The sequence below is a fragment of the Anas platyrhynchos genome, chromosome 7 (assembly GCF_047663525.1).
Source record: "Anas platyrhynchos isolate ZD024472 breed Pekin duck chromosome 7, IASCAAS_PekinDuck_T2T, whole genome shotgun sequence".
Classification (NCBI taxonomy): Eukaryota; Metazoa; Chordata; class Aves; order Anseriformes; family Anatidae; genus Anas; species Anas platyrhynchos.
Window position 1 is genome coordinate 34,209,581 of NC_092593.1, and position 23,395 is coordinate 34,232,975.

The 23,395-nt window shown below is 38.1% G+C and overlaps 1 protein-coding gene across 14 annotated transcripts in view; it reads left to right on the forward strand.

The window, feature by feature from the left end:
• The window catches only part of ZNF804A (zinc finger protein 804A), a 448,502-nt gene extending 425,107 nt beyond the window's left edge, over positions 1–23,395 (forward strand). For 13 of the 14 annotated variants that reach the window (XM_072040465.1, XM_072040467.1, XM_072040466.1 and 10 more), the window contains 2 exons: positions 9,990–10,120; positions 12,692–16,436. In XM_072040465.1, coding sequence (XP_071896566.1) covers positions 9,990–10,120; positions 12,692–15,995 — 3,435 coding nt within the window. In that variant the 3' untranslated portion in view covers positions 15,996–16,436. Of the gene's footprint in view, positions 1–9,989; positions 10,121–12,691; positions 16,437–17,408; positions 19,507–21,709; positions 21,750–22,536 lie in introns of those variants that run through there. The other variant, XR_005267142.2, reaches the window with a different exon arrangement.

Below are 23,395 nucleotides of genomic sequence, written 5' to 3' on the forward strand. Positions count from 1 at the left end.
GTGTTTTATCCAGAAATGCCTTCACACTGAGTTTAGACACTTTAAATCTGTCTTCTGCTGAGATATACAGAAGGTCCACCTGGTTAATTGCACACGTTTTTTATGTCAGACAGATATCTTCCTTTGTGTTTCTTTTTCTTCTTTTCTTCAAAGCTTGAACATGTAGCAGTGCAGATTTCATAGTTGAGGGCCGTAGACGCTGCTTAGTGCTTTATTCCTAGTGTGATGCTCACCTGCTAATCAGAACCTGTATAGTGAGAGTGGATGTATTTCTATCCTGACTGTGGTTAGAGGAATGAAAAGGTTAATAAAATAATAATAATAATAAAAAGTATCACCCTCTTTCTCTAGAAATTGCCTTCTGCCTTTAAGAATGCGGACTGAGATTTGGGTACATTTCCTTTCAGTAAAGAGCTGCGCTTCATTAGCTAATTATTGTTTTTATTAATTTCCTAGTGCTTCTTAATCAAGAGCAAATTATCTCCTGGAAGGTTGATATCCGATTTAGGTGAGGGAACATTGCCCTGCTTTGCTTCTGGATACACTAACCCAGCAAGCTCGACCTGCTGTGCTGGCTCTCAGTCCTGCCCCTTGCTCATCCTTGCTGATAGCAGCCAGTCCTCGAGGGGGGGACCCCAACCAAACACCTTCTGCCAGTACGTGGGAGGAAGAAACGCATCCTCCGTGCAAAGCCAAGGGTTTGTTGTTAGTTTAGCTCAAGTATTAGCCTAATGAAGGAATTATTATTAGGCCAATTGCAATGATACTGGCACTTACAGTCCAAATTATCCAATTAGAACAGCTCATTGCCAGTAATGACACGGATACACACAAACTTTGCAGTGTTACAGTCCTTCTCCAGTGCTCCTGAAGTATAACGGGAAGCGTCATTACATGCTGTCAGCATTGTGAGTTCTTCATGTGGGGTATGCTGATGACATTGGGGGTTTCTTCCTCCTTTTAGCCAGGAAGAGGGTGAAGTGAATGGCTTGTGTCTCCGCACCCTGAATTTTGTTGGGGGATCATTTTTGTGTGTTTACAGAGATACTTGCTCTGTTTATTTGTTTTGTCTTCAGTGGCTCATAATTGTGTATTAGTCAGCTTTGATATATAGAGATTGTTTTACATATGTTGGATACTTTGTCACTCTCTTTTTATCCCTAAACCCAGTTTTACCCATATTCTGAAGCCGCATTCCTTTAGCAAGCAGTAGTTGAGCACTGGCAAGTTGTTTATAGCCCTGGGACTCTGGTGTCATCCTGTGCTTGCACTTTCAAGGCCTCTGCTCTGATCTTGTGCTTGTACTTTTGGGGCCCTCTATTATAGTGCTGTTTTCCTTCAGCAGCCTCTAGGCTGTGATTTACTGATAACTTCAGTAATACTTAAGCATGAGGTAGTGACAGATACATCCTAGCTCTGCAGTTATTAATATTTCACTCAGTGATGCACTAGAAGACACACATAAATACAGATGTGTGCTCTTGTAACCAGGCGGTGCTCTCATAACCACTTGCTACCAATATCTACTATTTACAGCCACGTCACTGGTATGCTATCAAAGTTATGTTACAACACATTTCATTTAGACAGTTGAAAAGGAAAGCATAAGCTCAATTACATTAGATGCAGTCTTTGTGTCTAATATTTTTTCTTTAATCTTGTATTTCTCTTAGAGGAATCTGAATGAATGCTATTAACAGTTGTCTTAAGGGTAACTTAAATTTGGTCGGTACCAGTTACCTGTGGCTGTGAGATGCGTCAAATTTGCAAAGACCTGTTCTCCTCTGTTTTCATTGCTCAAATTTATATGTTCTTTGAAGAAGCTTGTCATGGTCTTGGGATAATTTCTGGCAAGGACCGCATCCTGCTGATGAGAAGCAATTTGTGCACAGAGGCTTTGAATGGCTCAGTGATCCAATGCAAAACCAGTATGAGAAAGTTATTGTGTTTTAGCTCTGACAGGGCGAATTAAAATAAAGAGCTCACTTTGAGGGAATTCATGTATCTACTTCAGCCCATCACTGTTATTAGGGTATCCTTCAAGGATTAGAGGAACTATCTTTTAAAGGAGCTGGCTGTAAATATGACTTCCTCATTTTCAGTCATTGTGCACATGTAAAGACTGGAAAGATTTAAGATGTGGTAGGTTCACTTCAGTCTCAGTGGCAATCTTTCCTAAAATGTCACCGACCATTTTGACCAAAGAGGCTGAAAGCAGAATCTCAACATTTCTGCTTGCAATTTTTAATGTACTTTTAGAAAGGGTATTGTGTAAGGAAGGAGAAAGAATCAGAACAGCAGCATGAGCCTACAAGAGACAGAGAGCTTCAGTGCTGGACACAGGGGGAATCATTTTGTCCAAGGTACAAAGGTGGTTAATAGCAGGAGCCACTGATAGGCGGTGGAGTTCGCTGGAGTGAAGAATTCTTGGGTGAAGTTTCAACTCAGAACTGCCAAGTAAGTTATTCGTGTATAGGCAGCAGAAGGATCTCCAAAATGAGCAAGACAGCTTTAAAGGCTGAGCCATCAACACCTTTACGTTGCATGGAGCCATCCGTTTTGTAGCCTTATCATCACTGCCTAGAAAGCGATTTTAAAGGGAAATCCAATATTTCCTTTTCAAAGAGGCAGAGGTGACCTTTCTCTAAGGGGAGCTCTGTGCGAGGAAGCCATAGCTCCTGTGAAATGATTTTTAGAACATGAATGGTGTTCAAAGACGAGAGATTTCCAAAAGCTTAAAGCTTTACAGATGGAGTTTAAATGGGATGTTGTAGAGCTCCTGTTTTTTACATGTGGGGAGTTGTAAATGGCCAGAGAACAGAGCAGTCCTCAACATTGAACACGTTTTGTACCAGTGTCTGCCTGAAAATATCAGGAGGCAGCGCCTTGCTGAATCAATATTTGGGCTGCAGCAGAACTGTCAAGCCTGAAGATATTAATATATGCTGAGAAAGATTAGCATGGATACTTATATTACCCTGCTGGAGCGAAAAGGAGGTGCTGGGTAGTGGTGTGGGGCTAGAAAGTGAGACGTGCTGTGTGAAGCAACGCGTGTGGTTCAGGATGTCACTCCAGCTGTCAGGCAGAAGCAAAGACGAGCTGTTGTGTCCGAGGGCAGCCCCGCGCTCAGAGCAGCCTGCATGTCGAGCCCTTTCTCTACAGCACTGCCCTTTTCCCTAGCAGTGCTAGATGTAACCATTTCTTAACAGGACTTAACACTTTACTTACGTTGTTGGTTTTTAATTAGAGTCCTAAATGGTGCAGAAGTGGGTGTATAGGTCAAGTGGTCCTTAAAAAAAGAAGTGATGTGCACCTACCTTCTCTTTAATTTTGGTGACTGAAGAAGCTCCCTTAAGCATTGCTGAAAATCACCATGCAGAATTTAAAGGCTGCTCTCCCTGAGCTCAGCAGGAGTTTCACTATTGACTTCAGGAGAAGCAGAACTGGGCCTAGAGTCATTAAAATAAATACTTTTAAATTATGGACTAGCATATGCAATCACTTTCCAGATGTACAAACGTGCATCAGCTTTATGTTCTTTTCATTATCTTGTAACATTAATTTGATAGGCAAGATGCTAATTCTGTGGTTTTATGATGCTTTCTTTGGTCTTAGGCTTAATATTTATGAGGTATTCTGGTGATTTTTGCTGAAACTAACAAAAAATATCCTAAAGCTTGCAATAAGAGCAGGCTGTTCTTATAGACATGGTTCCTAACGATCATGGTGAAATATTCGGCGTGCAGCACTCAGCAATTCTGCACGTTTCTAACAATGTTTTTGTGCAATGGCAACACTGGGGCCATTTAGTCAACGTTGGAAAACACAGTTATCTCAGAAACAAAAGCAACAAAAGTTGTACTTTAGAGTCCAGAGCCTGTTATTTGTCAAAGTCTCGGAGCCCTGTTCTAGCGTGAGCCAGAATGCTATCTGAATCTTGCAGGAGGGAGCACTGTAAGGGAGCAGAAGACACACAGGCACCAGAATGATGTCAAATTAAGCATGAGACTTACTATGCTGGAAAGGCATTAATCATGTACTAATGAAGTGTGCGTTTGGTTCTTGCTGATAATTTCTAAAGGAAAAGCGTTAAAAAGAGTAGAGAGCAAGGACAAAATGATTATTTTTTTTCCTTCTATTGCTCCATGGTTTATCTTTTACAGTTACCTAACCAAGAGCAATAAGTAAGATCTTCATGAAAGATAACTAGCTTTCATGTATATTGAACGTGCAAGGGCACAAAATATCGATTGTTTGGATTTTCCTCATGGTTTTGAAAACAGTTACATTTTCATTTGGTTTTGGTTTTCATTTTAAGCTCATTTAATTTATTTTCTCCCATGAACTTACATAGGAAAATCTAACTGAATGCAAGAAAGATGCTTTGTAGGTGAGTATGAATTAGTCTCAAAGCCTAAATATATTTCATGTTAAAATAACTTCAGTTTTATTCAATTTATTTCTATTCTCTGCATTAAAGTCTAGCAGTTCCTTTCAGTAAAAGAATAGATGTACAAATGTAGAAAGGCCAATGTGAATTTTCAGTTGTATAGTAATACGTATAAATAATATTTAATATATATTATGTTTGTAGGATCTGAATGAAAGAGCTAGTTCAACAATTCTTTTCTGCACACTCCACAACAAACAGGATCACTGTGTGTTGATTCAGTGTACTGAGAAGCAAGTCACATCTATGTAAATTTACATTACATCAGGTGCATTTAAAGTTAATAAAAATACACCAATCAGAAAGAATATAAAATGTTATTTATAATCAAAAACCTGTTCTCTCAGTAACATATAGGTTATGCTAGCATCAGAACATCAGTAGTGAAGGACAAGTTAATCCACTCTTACTCAAAAAACTGGACTGACAGAATAACTAAGGTCGGTAACTTCCTTGGGGCTTGCTATTTAGTGCTACTTGAGTGCTTTAATTATATGGCTGTTAGGAAGAACCATTCCTGCCATTTCTACCCCCTTTTCCTCTGTAATCTTCTCTTTCTCTTCCCCGGCAGAAGCAGCAATATTGTGGACTCCAAGGACTTGTTATTTTAAAATCCTACATATATCTATATTAGCATGTTTTAGATTTCTTCTACTATTAAAAGACTGTCAGGAGGATATGGCTGCAATTTGTGGCAGAAGTAGAAGAGGAAAGGGATTATTCACAATATGAATGTTCGTTGTCATATGGAAGACTTAATATTTGACTGTATAAAATGTGGTTCTGTTGTGAATTCGTGGAGCTCCTAATTTTTAAGACAGGGTTTAAATTTTGCAGCCTAAGGGGGAGGTACATACAGCCATAGGCAGAGACAATTAGAACTAGCATCTAACTTGCAGCAAACTGAGTTATTCATAAGCCAGCAATAGACCAATGGGATTTATTAAAGGCCTCTGAAAAACCAAGTGGCAACTGTGGTTCATACATCTATAGAGAGAGAAAATGAGGTATCTCTCTGCATAGGAAGATAGAAACCATGAAAACATAGGTTAGAAGGAATTGATTGTTCACCAACTGTTCACCAGCACAGGATCATGAGAAAACATGCCTTTTTGGTTTGGTTTGGTTTTTCTGGCAAGGAGGTCTTCCTAGCAATTATTACGAAGTGTCTTCATCTGCTTTGTAACTCCCCTCCAAATAGCTGTAGACTGCTGTTAAAATTCTCCCTTGTTCCTCTTCTGTTTCAGGAACATATTATAGCAATTAATTTTATGCTGGTAGAATGAAAACAAATTGTCTTTTAATTTCTTCCTTAGTCTTCTTATTGCAGTGGTTGGATTACCCATTTCATTGCAGAACCTTGAGGTTTCTCCTTTCTGTTGAAATAACTCGCCTTGTTTAACTTCCGCCAGGGAAGGCTTGTGGCACTAGTAGCGTAAGCTCTTGTGTTTTGTAGTTTGTGGGAGCTATAACTGTTCCTGTAATCTTTCCAAGAGGAGATATTCTTCTTTTTACCAATATGAGAGATGGTCATGAAGAGTATGTAGAATTACAGACAGCAACACAAGTAAAGAGATGCTAATCTGTCCTGCTGTGTAAAGTGAAGGTGTCTCCACTTGCAGAACAGCAAAATGTGCCCACACAAACCACCACCAAAGGCAGAATGAAGACTGGTCTATTTTACAGCTTGAAAAGCAGTTTCTTGTGTTTTAAATGCAGGTTTCATTCCTCAGTTGAGTGTTTACAGGTGTTAGAAGAGCTTTGATCTATTCAGGTATTATTTGTAATAGATTAAACTCAACCCTTTTCGCAAAAGGATACTAATCTGGTTTGGTGTGACAAGTGCTAATCTAATGAGTACATTGTCACTCTTTGTCATACCATAATTCGTATAAAGAAATAATAAGTCATCTCTGTTAACAGGGAGTATTTGGAGAGCAGTCATGTACTATACAGAGAAAGGGGAATATGTGCAGCTTCTAGAATAATCACAAGGAGCTAAGAAATGCCCTTATTTAATCCTTGCATTGACCTGCAATCAGATTTTTTTTTAATGAATACAAGCTAAAAAATTATTAACAATTAAAAATGTTGTATAATGTACACAGATTGAAAAGGAAAAATATTTCATTTATTTTAAATAAATCCAAATGCCACTTTTGTACCCCTTCCACGGCATGCTGAGTAACCAATACATAGTCCCCATGTTATGGGGAAAGTTGTTTGAAGGGGAGGAGGGAGCTAACAATAGGATAAATGCTAGAGAGTTGATTCAATGGCTGCTGGCCATGAGGTCATTTTTCCTGATTTTATATAAAATAAAAAGACAATAAGGAAGCAAAATTTGATGTCATGGCTGTTAAATTCTGCAATTTATACTTCCATTGATCAGAAAATGAATTTATGGTCTACATATTTTCAGCCTCGTAAAAGTCCACATAATTTAATTGTTAATCTAAGGTCAAAAGCAAATTAGCATAATCATATCTGAACTGCACTGTCCTGAAATCCCCTGACTCCTGCTATTAGAAAAATTGTTCCCATGGGTTCTTGGCCCTATTAAAGTTGTTCCTAGCCTGGTGAGCTAAGCTTCGCAGGGGCAGGTTGTCAAAGCCTCTCTGAATAAGCAGTCACTTGCTGATGGTTTTTGGTGTGGGCAGAATGTCTGCTTTTTGTGGGGGATATTGAGGCTACTGAGAGACCATATATCAGTCTTGATGAATGGTATGATTTCCCCTTCTTTGGAGTCAGTTCTGATAATGTAGAATTACAGGTTTCAGGTGTTTTATTTGAGGCTGGTTTTGTTTTCTGTTTCCTCATCTTATCACTTGTTATCATAGTGTTCAGCTACATTGTATTTCACTTTTCAGCCTTAACATGCTTTCACTGTCCTGAGCATATATTTTTTTTTAAATTAATGTCTTCTCTATGTTGTAAAAACCTATTACTTTTGAAGTGCTGCTGCAAGTGCTTAAATCTTCAGTTAAAAAAAAAAAAAAAGAGAGAAGAAAAAAAACTAAAACACTTTGCAGGGTGTCAGAAGGCTTGTAATAAGAAGTGCACTTAATGCATTAATGTGTCTTGCTTTAGACAGGCTTCCAGGCTTTGATCCGCAGAGGTCTTCAGGCACTTGACTCCTGCAGCAGGATCTCTGTTTGTTGTTCCTTTTATAATGCAGGAAAGAATTAGGGAACTTGGTACAAGCTTTTTGAAGGGTGGAATACTGAAAAAAAACCTGCCTTGTGATAGATTGGGAAATGGAGACATGGGTGAAGTAAACAGAAATGGTGTCCCTTTGGACAACCAAACTCAGGGTTTCGGCAGTTTTATGTGGGTATCTTCCACTGTGCATCTGCAGACACCCAAGCTGGATTCCTCTGCAGGATCACCTGGGCTTGCACCTCATGTGGTTTCATCCACGCACAAGTGCACAGGGTTTTGCACTTCACGTGGTGTTCCCATGTTTGGTTTCATCGTCTCATACATAGGAGCTCATGAAGTCTTCCTTTTCCTCTGGACTCAGATGGACTTGATTAAATGGCTGTGCATCAACTCCCGGCTGGGTTTGGTAGAAGGAGATGGAAAAACTGTGCTCCAGGCACAGTTTTGCAGTTAGACTTGTTACAGGAATCCAGCTCGTGCCCACGTGCAAGCAAGCCTTGTTGCAGGACCCCAAGGCAAGACCAGGAGGCAGGCTCAGACTTTTGGTGGGTTGGTACCAAAATGAGTGCTCTTGCTGTGCCGTGCATCATGATAGATATGAAGGCATTTAGTCCTTTTGGAGAGATCTAATTTAATTATTCATTGTGAACTGTTGAACTCTGTACTTGCCAGGACTTGCACATTTTGAGCTGGTTCATAGGCAGAGGACAGTATATGAAGGAATCACGTTTAAATACTGTATGACTGCCTGCTAATTATTTGCTTACTGATCCGCGGAAGTAAACAAAAATAACAGGAATTAAACTAATCGTTGAAGTTCACATTAGTGAATAGTCCTGCCTTATGGAAAGACAAACATTTTAAGAAAAAGATGCTTTTTAAGAGTAAGGCGCGCTTTTTTTACTTGTTCCCATTTACTTTGAACAATTTTTGACTGGGGGCCTCGTGGTGCTCAGAATGCGTGGACTAGTGACATTTACGGATAACTGGGTAATATCTTATTTTCATTTGCATAATACAAGCAAAACCTGACAGAATACAAACACAGTGCACTGCTTGTTATCACTAGCATGGATAAGGTCAGTAAGGAAATACAGGTGATGATAATTTAGCAGATGGCTTTATAAAAACAAATGGAAAATAACTATAGCATTCAAGAATGGAGACACAGTTTTGTACTTAGGTAACCTTTTATATACAGGAAATAATATTTTTGGAAACTGCCTAATCAGGCCTCAAACCAGCTTGTGCCAGGCACATATTCTGTCTGCTGTAACCAAGAAAAGTTCCACTTATATGTACGTATTTGGTGAATAAAGGCCTCAGATCTCCTCTAGTTATAATTCTTACAGATTGTTAAAGCCATTCATACAAAAGACAGAGGTATTAGCTGTAAGAAAAAAAAAAATAGTGTTGTATAACTAGTTCCTATTATGCCTAGAACAATTATGCTCATCGCCCTTCTGAACTGGAAAAGGGGGCATTTATTTGACAGGGCATGTGACAGAAGGGAAACTCAGAACAAATAGTTCCAGAAGAGACAAGCAGACAGTCCAACACAAAGGCTGTGCAAATGAAACTCCTGCCAGACTCATCTGTCTTACACATTGAAACCTGCTCGTTACAATCAAGCAGAATAATTTAATTGCTTAAAAATTGTAAACGGTTCTTCTGTACCACAACTTGTATATGCTGAACAAATGATGACTTGATTAGTCTGATGAGAGGCTCAGAGCTATAAAATGATATTTACCTGCCAGTGTTGGTGCAAAAGGAGAACTGCTTGTGTCCACAATACTCCACATAGGCATAAAATGCACCTTTGGCATCCAACATTGTGTAAAGATTCCTTTAACACAGTTCTCCCTATTCACTATTCTAATTGTTACATGCTTGCTACCGGTGGGAATTTTATTGTCGGATTCATTGGAAGAAAGATGTAGGGATAAAAATATTTAGTGAAAGCAAACTGAAAAAGGCACTGCTTGGAGTGAGACCCTACTGACAGCCTGAATGAAATCCAGTTAGCTTTAGCACTCTTAATACCAAGACGTCCTGATCACTTTCAGTAGTAAGAGTAAAGGGGTCAAAATGATGCTGGGTGAACAGTGTCTAGCTCTACTGAAGCTGGTCTATGTTAATCACAGAAATTACAGTAAAATTATCTAGGTTATCTCTGTACCAGATAACCTCTTTTTAGCATCTCCATGTATTTTGGTTATTCATTTGAAATGTAAATTTGAAATATATTGAATGGATCACTTTCGTTAGGTTGGAAAATCAATCTCAGTACGAATGCTTACTAGAATATAACTATCATTATAAATGTTAATCATTCCTGGGGTTGTTTTTATGTGTATTTGACTATTTATTACAGAGACTCAAGGAACTGAAGCAGAGGGAGTTTGCTCGAAATGTAGCATCGAAGTCAAGAAAAGATGAAAGGAAACAGGAAAAAGCCCTTCAACGTTTGCACAAGTTAGCTGAGCTAAGGAAAGAGACAACGTGGTAAGTACATGGCTGCTGAAACACAAAGAATACCTTAAAATAATCCTTCACCTATTTGCTGATGCTCTGGGACACAAATCTGTTGGAATCCCTCAGCTGGAGCCCAGCACACTCATTTTTATGGCATTTCAGAAGCAGTATGTGTACGGTAATTTGATTCACACTATGTGAAAAAATGAATGTTTAACATTGCTTTTCCAGTGGAGCTAGAATGACATGTATTTTTAGTTTAAAAAAAGATGTTTCATATATTTTTCATAAAACCAGGCACATTGGTTGAAAGCTTAGTGAACTAGGTCATGCATTTGAAGGCTGACACTACTCCATTGATGAGGTGAGGAATACAGTGTTGTTCTAGGATATAACAGATCTCTGTGATTTAGTTTTCAAACTGCTTGCCTGGGAAAGCATCCAGAAATCTATTCTTAAATCTCAATAACTGGATTATTTTTTATATTGAAAGGTAAGTGCTTCTTTTCCTTAGCTCAATGGAATGTTTACTTCTCACTGCAAAAGCGACTCCTTGCTAATCATACATTTTGCTACTGAATCTAGACATACTATTGAAATTAAGATTGCTGGCTGTGACTCTATTCTTACTTAAATATGACACATTTATGATACTGGAAATATATGTTCCAACTTGACCTTTCACCATGGAATCTTGGGGGGAAAAAACAAATGCTGAAATGCAAATGTTTTTTTTTTCACCCAGGCTTCATTTCAGCAGATGAACTAACAGAGAAGTCGAATCATATGACTTGTAGTTCTTGTTCAGTGATAGTCTCTTCCTCTATTTGTTTGTATGGTGGGCAGCACGCTAACAGAGTTCGCGGAGTCTAAGCAGGTGGACATGACATGAAAGTTCTGAAGTCTGTTTGACATGAGCAGTGTCTCATCTAATTTATTTTATTTTATTAATTTTTTTATGGTAGGTCACATAGAAACTCTTTTTCTTTCATCAGTATTTTAAATTTTCAAATTAATACTTGAGGACCACCATTTTTTTGTTCTCAGCTTTAGATATTGTTCCCCTTAAGCATGCTCAAAATATGAATTTGGCATATTAAAGAAGAAAAAGGAAAAAAGAAACTCATTGCTCCCCCTTTTCCATGTTAGTGAAGCACAGATTTTGTGGGGCTTCTTCTTTGTTATTGTTTTCAATGTCGTCTTAAGGAGAATTTCTTCTCAGTGTCGTCTGAAGGCGAATTTCTCTGAGCTTTTTTTTATTAATAATTGCTGTATGCTACTATTTTGTGTCCTTAGAGGTATGATATAAACAGACGCACAGAATTTGTTTTAACTAGATTTTTCTAGGTTGATTCTGTACAAGAGTATCTAAAGGGGGCCTACAAGAAAGCAGGAGAGGGACCCTTTGTCAGGGAATGTAGTGATAGGACAAGGACTAATGGTTTTAAACTAAAAGATTTAGATTAGATATTAGGAAGAAATCCTTTATTATGAGAGTAGTGAGGCACTGGTGCAGGCTGCCCAGAGAAGTTGTGGATGCCCCATCCCTGGAAGTGCTCAAGGCCAGGCTGGATGGGGCTTTGTGAGGAGCCTGAGCTGGTGGGATGTGTTTTTGCCCCTGGTGGGGGGGTTGGAAGTAGATGGTCTTTAAGGTCCCTTCCAAACCAAATCACTATGAAGAAATCACCATTTTATTTTGTTAGAGAAAGTTTTTTGTTGGTGGTGGTGGTTTTTTTTTGTGTGTGTGTATGTATATATGTTGCTCTGCACTGTAAAACAGAACAATTTGTTTAAAAGAAAAAAAAATATATATAAAAATGTTGTAATGTAGGTCCATTTCTCCTTGTGTTGAACAGTTCCTGTGGATCCCAGAAAACTGGCAGCTTAAGCACTTTTTGCTCTTCTCTTTGCTTCCTATTAAGTCAAATAGAACAGATGGGAAGAGGACATGAGATGAAGAACAGAAGTAGACAGTGATAAATTTTTTCTCAAGAGGGATGAATCACTTATTGCACCACTGTCAGCTGAAACACTTTCCCTGATATTATTTTTCCATGAAAGAAATTGCTGAGATTGCGACAGGTCTGTGAACACAAATAGGAAAGAAACTGCTGGGTGATTGCCTGTGGGTGGAGAAGCAGTCACTAGGATCATGACTAAGAGGGAAGTGATCTATGAGGTGCTCTCTGTTTTAATATATTTTGAAGCACAAAGGAATTTAAAAGCTCTGCTATTTGTAGTAATAGTATTGTAACTGTGATGTCCTACTGGGAGGAGAAGCAAGATTTCTAGGGAAATATACAGTCTTTTATTAGGCCAGCCAGTACGTCTAGGAAAAGTGAGCTACTTTATAAGAACAGTAGCCCTTTGATAACCTCACATGAAGGAACTGTGGACACAATATTTACTCTGATTTCTTATACAAATCTTATTATAAAATACAATCTTTTTTTTTTGTATTTTTTTTCCCCACATTCTAAATCTGTATGTCCATAGATTCTTCCTCTTTGGTTAAAAATCTTTTAGATACCAATGTAACACCATGTTTATGTTTGCATTTCTCTGAATGGTGCTTACTCTGAGTTTTGTTTATCTTCCTAGTGCTCCTGGAAGTGGCCCCATGTTCAAATCCACTACAGTGACTGTGCGAGATAATTCCAATGATATCCCACAAAATGCTGCCATAGATTCTTCCAACAAACAGGATTTCAGCTGTACATTAATAAACGATGTGCAGAACTGCAAAGATGCTACTGCAGTTATTTCTTCCACTCCTGAAAATGCATGCAGTAATAAATCTGACACCAACAAATTTGGAGATCAAGTTCAAGGAGCTCAAGGACAACGAGTTGGGTTCTCTTTTGCTTTTCCTAAGAAAGCAGCAGTCAAACTGGAGTCTTCAGCTGCCGTTTTCTATGAATATAATGATGAAACATCCACAGAACATGGATTTAGCAGAAGAAGTAGGTTTGTTCCAGGAGTCTGTAATCTTCAGTCTCCATCAGCAGCAGAAATAGTCCTGTGCCCTGAGGAGAAAAATAGCTGTTTCCACCCAGTGGTGGAAAAATGCACTGACACAGCAGAAGCTCCCGAAACTCAGGATTCAAAAGAGCTGGCTAGTGAAGAAAGTAGAGAGCTAGAGAGTCCTGTATTAATTCCTGCTGTTTCCCATTCAAAGCAACTAGTGTCTTCTGACATGGATGGCTGCAATACTGATGGAAATACAGCAGATGTACCAAGTCAAACACTGTCCACAGTTGTGGACGGTACTCATAACCTACCCCTGGGCTGCAGCAGTTGTGAACTGCCGGGAAATGGGACCGTCGCTCAGCCTGTGGTGGAGGATTGTCTATCCCTTCAGAACATTGTAGAGGAAAATGGTAAAGATGGGAACAGTGATTCAGTCACAGTTGAAACTGAAGTAAAGAATCTGGAGGCAGATCCATTAGTTCCATCACATTCTGAAGATTGTAATAGAGCTCCCCAAAGCAAACTGGACACACGCAAGCGATCTTGTGAACCATTTGTTCCAGTTCTTAGCAAACATGGAACAAATATTCTTCAGTGGCCATCAGAAATGTTAATTTACACAAGTACAGATCCGTCAATTTCTTATAGCTGTAATCCTTTATATTTTGACTTCAAGTTGTCAAAAGCGAGTGACAACCAAGAAAAGCCCAAGCATCAGCCAAGCTTACCTCATTTACAACTCACAACTGAATCCAACCATAGCTCAGTTTCAGATTTTACAAATAAACCTACTTCAGAGTGTGGTGATCATGAAACAGAAGTAGATAAAAATGTGTGTGACTACACAATACCCCTTATAAGTGATGTTTCCCACGTCAGAAATTGTGATCTTGCAAAATTTCAGAATAAAGTGTCCTTGGGTGAGTCATTCAGGATTAGAAAATTAGATAAGTATCACATTTCAAGAAACCACTTAAGACAAAACACTGTGATAGATGAGAAATATAACAAAGTTCGGATCAAAGAAAGTCATGAAAAATGGCTTCACAAAAGTAGAAAACGAAAAAGGAGAAGAAAATTATGTCATTGTCATCATCATCATCCTTCCGGAGAAGCAACATTTGTAGAAATGGAGATTTCCTCTGTGACTGAAAAGGAAATTAGTCACAGAGATGAAAATAAATATCCGCACCTCCAAAATAACCCAGAGAAGTGTAGATATGATGCAGGGAATATCTGGTTAGCTATGGATGAGGTACAGCAGTCACATCAAAAAGCTGGCCTTGACAATGGTCATAAAAGAAGCATGTCTACATCAGATCACATACATGGGGACAGAGGCTCATGTGACATTCGGAATGCAAAAACTAGGGAGCAACGCAGTTGTTGTAGACTACTGCACAGGAAGAGAAAAGCAAGCTCTCGGAGACAATTAATGCATCTGTCTCAAACTTCTAGGAGGCACAACTGCATGTGCTCTAAAATGTGCTGTAGTTGGAAAGTCAGGAGATCAATCTGTAGCCCAGAGCATAAATGTTTAGGTCCCTGCAGTGAGGAAAAGAGTGTGAGTCAAAATCACTCCGTAAAGAGAGGTTACAACTTCCTAACAGATGAACCAGAAAAATCCCACAGGAAGCGGAGACAGCATACCTATTCCTGTTCTTCAGATGAAAGCTCATACAGACAGACATTTCTAGAAGAAGAATATGTAAGGCAAACAAGCACTTCAGGTATGCATCACAAAGAAAAATGTAAACACAGGAGGAGGAAAACTAGAATAAATCATGTATGCATTGACAGGAATACAACAAGCGAGACCTCCAGGCCTTCTAAAGAAAACTCTGCAAATTCTGCATTAAATGTTTTGGGAGAATTCTTGACTCGAGACAACATGGAGGAAACTAATGTGGATCCCAAAGCTGATCATGCAAAAGTTACAGATGAAACAATGCAACTGGAGGAAAACAAGTCAGCCCTACAAATGGATAGTTCACATTTGTTGGAAAAAGACAAGCTGACAGATTGCGTGGCACTGGAGAGCACTCCAGGTGCATCTGCAGAAGTTGTCACACATACTGCTGCTTCTGCTGCTGAGTGTGGTGCCCCTGCATCTGCAAACACACAGGACATTCTGGAGGACGAAAAGAAAAATGAAAATGTAAACAGTCATGAAAATCAAGCTCATTATAAAGCTCCACCCCCCACTAGACCTTTGGAACAAGCTCCTCCTAAATCATATGTTTGCCATTATGAATTGGCCGAGTCTCTGCCACGTGAGAAGATAAATGAGGTGAGCAATGAATGGGTACAGTGTAATTCTGGCATGTTTGACAGCCCACCACCTTTGCCATTCAAAGAAGCACATATAAACAGTCACACCTTTTTAACTACCGAGCAGTTAATAGCCCCCTTCACCCTGCCTGACCAGACGTTGATATTCCCTCCAGATAACCATGAAAAATTCAAAGACCTCCCGTCCGAGGCATATCAGCAGCTTGTGCAGCAAAACATGCTGGCCAACAAAGTGAAGTTTACCTTTCCTCCCCCAGCCATCCAGCCCCCCAGCTCTCCATTGCAGCCCCTCCCGCTGCAGCCACCACTGTGTTCTACCTCCGTTACCACCATCCATCACACTGTCCTGCAGCAGCACGCGGCCGCCGCCGCTGCCGCCAGTACGTTTAAGGTCCTCCAGCCCCACCAGCAGTTCCTCTCACAGGTCCCGGCTCTGTCCAGAGCGCCTTTACCTCATCTGCCCGTAGGACCTCGGCTTTGTCCAGGAGGCCACGCGGCTTTTGTCGCTCCACCGCATTTGCCGCTGGTGCCGCCCTCAGTCCTGCACCCGACCCAGCTGGCGTTCTCACCGCTGCCGCACGCCGTGTTCCCCTCCCTGCTGTCCCCACATCCAGCTGTCCTTCCACTGCAGCCCCTCTTCTAGGACAGGTTCTTGGGGGGAAAGGAGCCTTCAGATAAACAGACTCGTGGTTCCTGTCAAGCCCTCAGCTTTGCAGAATGGTTCTGTGAAATAAACTGGTTGAAATTCCTCTGTCGTTGGGAAGCATTTACTGTAAGTATAATGATGCAAACATCCATGTAAAGTTCAGACCTATACTATAAAGCACTGAATAGTCTGATACTAATATGAACTATATATATATAAGTGAAGCTCATGTCTTAGAATATGTATAATGTATATAATATATTTATAGTTCTATAACTTCTGTTGTAAAGTATTCACTTTCTGTTTTTTTATCCTTGTGTATTTGCACCTATTTAATGTTTAGACAAAGCTGATGCACTATGTTTTGTACTATGTTCTCTGAAACTGTAAATCTAGTGACAAACTATCTCTTGCAATAAATTTTTGTTAACTACTTAAGTATATCAAAAATCTTTCATTATAAGCCTCCTGGATGTCATTGCTCCATGTTCTGCATTTGAATAACATTCTCTACCCCTGCTGTGCTGGGATAATCAGGTTTCCTATACTTCAGTGATTTATCACGGAGGCTCAGAGGCTAATACCTTGAGGGCAGCTGTCTAACTGAGCAAGAGAGAAAGGGTAACAGATCTGTTTGTGTTAGCAGTTTGATGTCACTGTGACAAATTTTGCCTTCTTGTAGTATGTGCACAAACTGCTGACTGTTTGAGCTAATCCCTTTTCTACTAAACCACAAAAAGACTATGTAACAAAAATAACATCAGTCGTAGAAAAAAAAAAAAGAATAGATCAACAGCGGTTTGCCTTACAGGGGAATATTCCTTATGGTGAAAATGTACAGCGTAGGGGGGCCTTATTTCCATCAAGCCTTCAGCAGATTTCCATTTTTCATATCTACTTTTTGCACATCCACACAAGCACATGCTTAGAGGCAGCCCTGCCCGTTTTTCTCTGTGAAACCCATGTTTAGACTTAGTCTGACTGAGTTCAAATGCAGTGGTCGTCTTTGTGGTAGGCAGCATAACTTCACTGCACAGGAAGCCTGCTCTCTGTCCCCCGTTAGATAGGGAGCACCTTAAGGTGGGTCCCTGATCAGTAGAGTCAGCCTCATATTTCCAGGCTTTCTCTGATTACACACATCTTATGTTTACCTCAGTGGGGGACAGCTCTGTCAGAGTGAAGCTCCTTGCTGCTTGTGCAACATGTGAAAACTAGAAAGAATGTATGAGCATGCAAGGGAGGTCAAGTGGAACTTCCCATGGGGAACTTGGAGTCCCACCAGGGTGTGATTCAGATTCTTACCTCATTTCACTCCCCTATTACCTGCAGCATTTTGGTATTAGAAATAGATAAATCACATAGTCTAGAAATAGTAATACCATACTGCCATTATTTCTAACTGTATTTCAGAGACTTCTCCCTACCTCTGCAACCTTTTTATTGCTGTTGAACCTCACCTGACTTCAGCCAGTGAAATCTTCTTATTTGCTTTAATTCAAGATATATCAGGCCCACACCTGTGATGGCCTAAAGTAAAACCAGAAGTGAAGCAAAGCCAGCGCTGTGAGTTAAAATGAAGTCTAGACACATGAGTGAAACTAAGAATTTGCACCATGACCTTTAGTGCTAGAAGTAGATCCTCCATAATAAAAGGTAGGGGCTAGCTTTCAAATTAATTACTTCTTTTCACTTTTTTTATATAAGATAATAGAGTTATATACAGTTGAACTGAAGGAATAGTAATTTTGGAAGATTAGTAATATACATTGCATATTAATAGTTACATACATTATCCATTTGAAAAGTAATATTATATCCTGAAAGATATGTAGCTGGTTATTATTTTCTGTACCTATAGCATTAGAACTTACCTATATCAATATTGCAAGTCTTAGTATAATATTGTGTTAAAACTGTAGCAAACAACATCTTTTCAACTGTGTTGGATACTCAATGGATGTGAGCTTTCCTTGTCATGTCATTACAAAGGGCTAAACTACATTATAAAAAGTTGATGAGAAAGAGTAGATGAACGGTTTGGTCATGGGCTGCTTCTCATAACCCCTGCCTGAGACTGGCACAGAGCAGGACGTTGTTGAGCATCTATCCGTATAATGGCATAAAAAGGGTATATTTTCTCTAGCTTGTAATTTCAAGTGAATGCCCATTTCTATTTATCTGGTACGTGTAAAACGTGTTTTAAGTGACTTTATCCTGCTTCTTTATTTCAAGAGTATGCCTGCTCAATCTGTATGTCTCCACTACCTCCTGTAGCAGGCAGGTGTCCCACGCCTGTGTGTAAGCCATGTTGCTCAAACACTGGAACCTATATTTGAAACCTGAAGGTGTGTGCTTGCCACTCAGCCTCCTACCTTAGCTGACTTGTGCTGGCTTTTGTATTTCTGCGCTCCTCGGCAGGAGTCAGCATACATGTTCCTTCCCCTGGACCCAATGTCTTGTCAAAGAAAATGGTCTAATACTATACACTTGAAAAAAATAAATAATAGGACAATTGTGGTTATACATGATCCATATCCATACATTTTTATCTAGCAGGAGACTGACAAATTTCAAATTTTCAGCTGTAATGTTCATTGAAAAAATCCCATCTATTACTTAAGAAGTATTTTTATTTTTTAAATATGTTCAAACAACTTTGGATTTTACATTTTTTTCTACAATTTAAATTAAATTAATTCTATTTTAAGTTGTTAAACAATTTTACAACATTGCACAATTATTTATCTACTGTAATTGCTTTTCAATAGTGTATAAACTACTGAGAATAAAAGACTAATAACCATCAAATGTAGTAATTTTCTAACATGGTATTGCCTTTAGTGCTAGAACTGTTTGTATATGTGACTTCATATGTAAGAGTAAAAACAATATAAAAATAAATCACAAGATAAGTTTAAAATTGACCACGCTAAATTAAATGACATAATAAAATATTCATTTGAGTTTCTGTTTTATTATTAAGTATATAACTTTTAGTAATTTATATAAAGGTAGTTCTTTTTCAGACTTTATCTGGTATTTTAGATCAAATGTGTATTTTTATTCTATGACTTGACAGTCGAATTTGTAAGTAAACATTATTTCAAATGCTAAATAATTGAATTTTATCGTTCTAAATAAATTCCTCCAAACTTGCTTAATTAATTTACTTTGGAATTTTCCAGTTTTCACAAATCTAGGAGTTCTTTTGTGTCTATGTTCCTGACCAGTTTGCCAGTTTATAGAATTACTGGATTGTGTTCCTAATGTAAACAGTAAAAGTGATACTATTCCTTTAATCCATCTGAATCGCAGGAATTAAATCTTCAGACTGCAATGATGACCCTAAATTAGGTTATAGATTTTGTTAAGTGATTTCGCAGAACAGCTCTGCAGAGAAATGATTGAGAAGTTAATCTGTTCCGCTGAGATGAGAAGTGTATCTTTGTCCTTGGAAAGTTGCAGTCTGCCCAGACTATGACCTTCTTGGAGCCATACCATTTTTCAGGTAACATGAGCCATAGACTAATGTCCTATAGGATCTTTCAGGCATTAAGAATCATCATTGTCTCTTATTGTTATGGGTAATCTGGAGTAATCAGACACTTTTGTCTTGTCTGTAAGTACACAGAATGTTTCTAATGATGCCAATACCTATGAAGAGCAAAAGAATCAAATTGTTCAGTTGGTTTCATTTTCAAACTAGAAAATATGCAGGCTTTTAACTGCTTGGGAGAAAGAAAAAGGTTTAAGATTCTACAGAAGTGAGTGATGAGTATTCATGTACATAGAACCGCTGATGATAAATGTTAGTAAAAGAAATACCTTTTCCACAATGTTATTGAGTAAGAATGATTGCTTTTATCATTTGTTGTAATCAAACAATAATGATATCATTATGAAGCAATTTGTTGTCTTTACTTGCAATGTTAACTTATTGGTCCGTGAACATTTTACACTTAAGAAAACTAATTTAGACGTGGTCTTCAGGCTGCTTTAAACATTCATTTTTCTTTAATATGTGCTGTATGGGATAATATGCTCCTTATACAATATATAGTTTACAACATGGCTATAATTTTTCTCTTGAGTTTATTTTCCATAATTGTGCTTTTTTCTCAAAATGTGTTTCAAATTATAATAATGTTCAGTTGATACCCTGCATTTAAAATTCAGTTTTTAAGTATATTTGTTATAAATTCGGAATTCGTGTAAATCGATGTACAGCTCCTGGCTTCACTGGAATTTCATTGATTTGTGCCAACTAAAAATTGCCATTGTTGCAATGTTAAATATTTTGTTAACTTTCTTGGATGAAGGCAATACATTGTGACCAGACGAATGTATTTTTAAGACAGTTATTTGTCTGTAACTAAGGTGACAAAATTTAATCTATTGGGTATTTTAACATGGTGCTCATAGTTTACACATTTAAACTCCATACATTCATTTTCTGATTTCTATTACTGTACATTGCCTAAAGACTTGATGTACCCAGCAGTGTACATATTTATGCAATATGCCGGCCTACTGTAAAATTCTATAAAGATATGTTAACTCTTTTTCTTCAAAATAAGGGCATTTTTACCGTGTAGAAATCATTTGATATTTTTAAATTTACATGGCTTACTAAGATGTACGTGATTTTGTAGATTGCTTTGTTTTAATGTTTACGGTAGTTATGATCTTGTATATTGTTTTATGTTCTTCCCTCTCCTCTTTACTTCAGGAACTCTATAAAGTTTTATATTTTTCTGTTTGTCTCTGAGTAAGATTCTCAGTGTTTCTTGGAATGTGTATGTTTATGAATAAGAACTAAACTTTCTTCTTTTTTTGTTTACTATTTATTTTTTTGCAAAAGTTAGTATACCGACTGTGAGAATTATATGACTCCCTATTTTTGCTTCAAGCTTCTTCTTCTTTTTTGTTTTTATTTTTATTATTATTTTTCATTTTATTTTATGGATTTTATATACATCCAGAAGAATTTCTACCCTCCTGAGCCTGAATTTTGCCCTGTTGGTGAAATTCTGAAACCAATGAAGTCTAAGGAAGCTTTGCCATTAATATTACTCAGGATTTATTTTGATCTGGGATGTTTGGTCTCTTTATTTATTAAAATGCTCCAATATTTACTGCTTTCAGTTGAATAATAATTTCATAGGGTATTACAAAAAGCACAACTCAGTAACAGAATAAGAATTTTTAATCTATTTTAAGTTATTCATTTACCTTCTTTGTTGTAAGGATGTTTTTTGTAATTAATGGCCATAAAGTTATCTTTAAAATTTCTATTATATGTCATCAATGTTTTGAAACACATATATATGCACCTTCTATTCTGATACCAAAGAAGAAAACACAGTTTATGAAGACTCTGGGTTTTCTACCTGTACAGGCTCCTTTAGAAGGTTTTCATAAGCAGGAGTAAAATACTGAGGTAAAATAATGTATCAGTGGTCTTTATTTTTGCTGGGATAAGATCAAACGTGCAAATCCATGTAGAAAAAAACTATAAGTAAGTAAGTTTCAAATGTGATTCCACAATGGGTATGATATTATGTATGTGAATTAAAGAAGGTTACTGTTAAATCAGCAGTGGTGTTTCTGTTTGCTATGAATGAGATTTCTAAGCTTGTTTTGGTTATGACTCAAAAGAAACAGCAAACAGGAAAGTACTTTTGTAAATGGATTTTTTTCATGAATTGTAGATAGTACCTGTGTACCTTCCTCATGGACGAGAAACAGCACGTAAGTATTGCACACTCCAAACCAAGCATTTTCTAAAGAAATGTCTTGCATTTCCATGGCAGTCATGTGTCATACACTTCATAGTTGTATTGTAGTCAAGCAGAAACCTATTTAAATTAGAGTATTTGCATTACTGTGAACGTAGAAAAAGTGAAGGCCAATTCAGGTCCAAAACTACTTGAAATGCAATTCAGGATAATGACCTGGGTAATTTCACTCAAAACCTTCTTGTATGTATTGAAACAAAGAGGGGACAATCACACGTACAAGTGTGCATGTGTGTTGTGGCATGAAAAACTGGTTCAGTATTTTTCTTTTCTGGATGCAATTTTGCACCTGTAATTAAGTAATGGTAAGAGTGACTTGTTTGAAATGTACATAGGAGAACAGAAGCAACTATTGAAGGGAGGGAAAGTGACAAAAAGCAATAATAAGAAAAAGGGGGTTATAATAAACATATTTTTCACTCTAGGTTATAGGAAAGTTTTTTCAAGCTATTTTATGTGACTTTTTTTTACTTCTTAACTGTATTTTGTGTCTTCCCCCCACTGCCCCTTAAATTAGCAGTGCTGATTTCCTTAGTATGCCTTTTGGTAGTTGGTCTGTCAATCCATCACTGTCAAAAAAAGACAGGATAGTGAGAGGAGATTTGCATACAATTTGCTCTAAGTAAAGACCCTCTTCTCTCTGGAGAAATTATTCAGTAGAAAGAGTTTTCAGTGTGCAAAGCAAGCACATTGCTCTCTGCCAAAGCCCACAGCTACATGTTGTTCTCTCCTTCTAACAGGTTATCTTCTAGAAGCAGAAGAAATAAAAGGGAAGGTGTTTTCATCTGCCACCACCAGTTTACCCAGAAGCAGGGGCAAAGGAACCTGTTGGAGAACTATCCATGTCAATCACTACCCTTGAAGGACAATTGAAAGTGGTTTGTGAAATGTTCCCTAGAGGAAAAGATGCAGGTACTTCTGGAGAGAAAAAAAAAAAAAATCATAGTATTGACCCTGGCAATGTTCATAGAGGCAGACGGCAACACAAAGATATACAAGGAGGGCCAGGCATAAAGGGGTCCAGTTGTAAAGGTTTTTAAAGATAGGAACAAAGAGCTTTAGAGCTTTAATCAACTCTTCCTGGGCCTACTGAGAGTAGTGATAATTAATCTCTAGAAACCTCCCTTCATCCTTTTATGCAGTTCTCCTCAGGAGTATTTTTGTTTTTTAACCCCTGGATACCAAAAGATGTTTTTTTTCTGACACTGGACTGTGTGGCATTATCCTGAGCAGCGGGATGGATGAATCCTGAAGTGCCAAGGGAACTAATTACCTGGAAAGGTTTAAGTAGCAAACACCTATCAGAATGTTTTTCACAGAGAGCAAAGCTGTGTAGAAACATGAGTGGAGACTATCTGCAGCTGCACATCTAAGAGGTTTTATTTGAGATTTAAATGTTTTAGACTTTCCACTGCTGTGTCACAGTGTGATGTACTGTATCAAAGCTGCTTCTTTCCATCATTTTTCATTATCACGCAGGGTTATGTAGCTTAACATAGCTGATAGATGTGATTTGACACATCACAAGCAGATGCGTCAGCAGGAGTATCTAAAAATGACACAATTTGCTCAAATGCTGTGGTTACAAAAATATCCTTC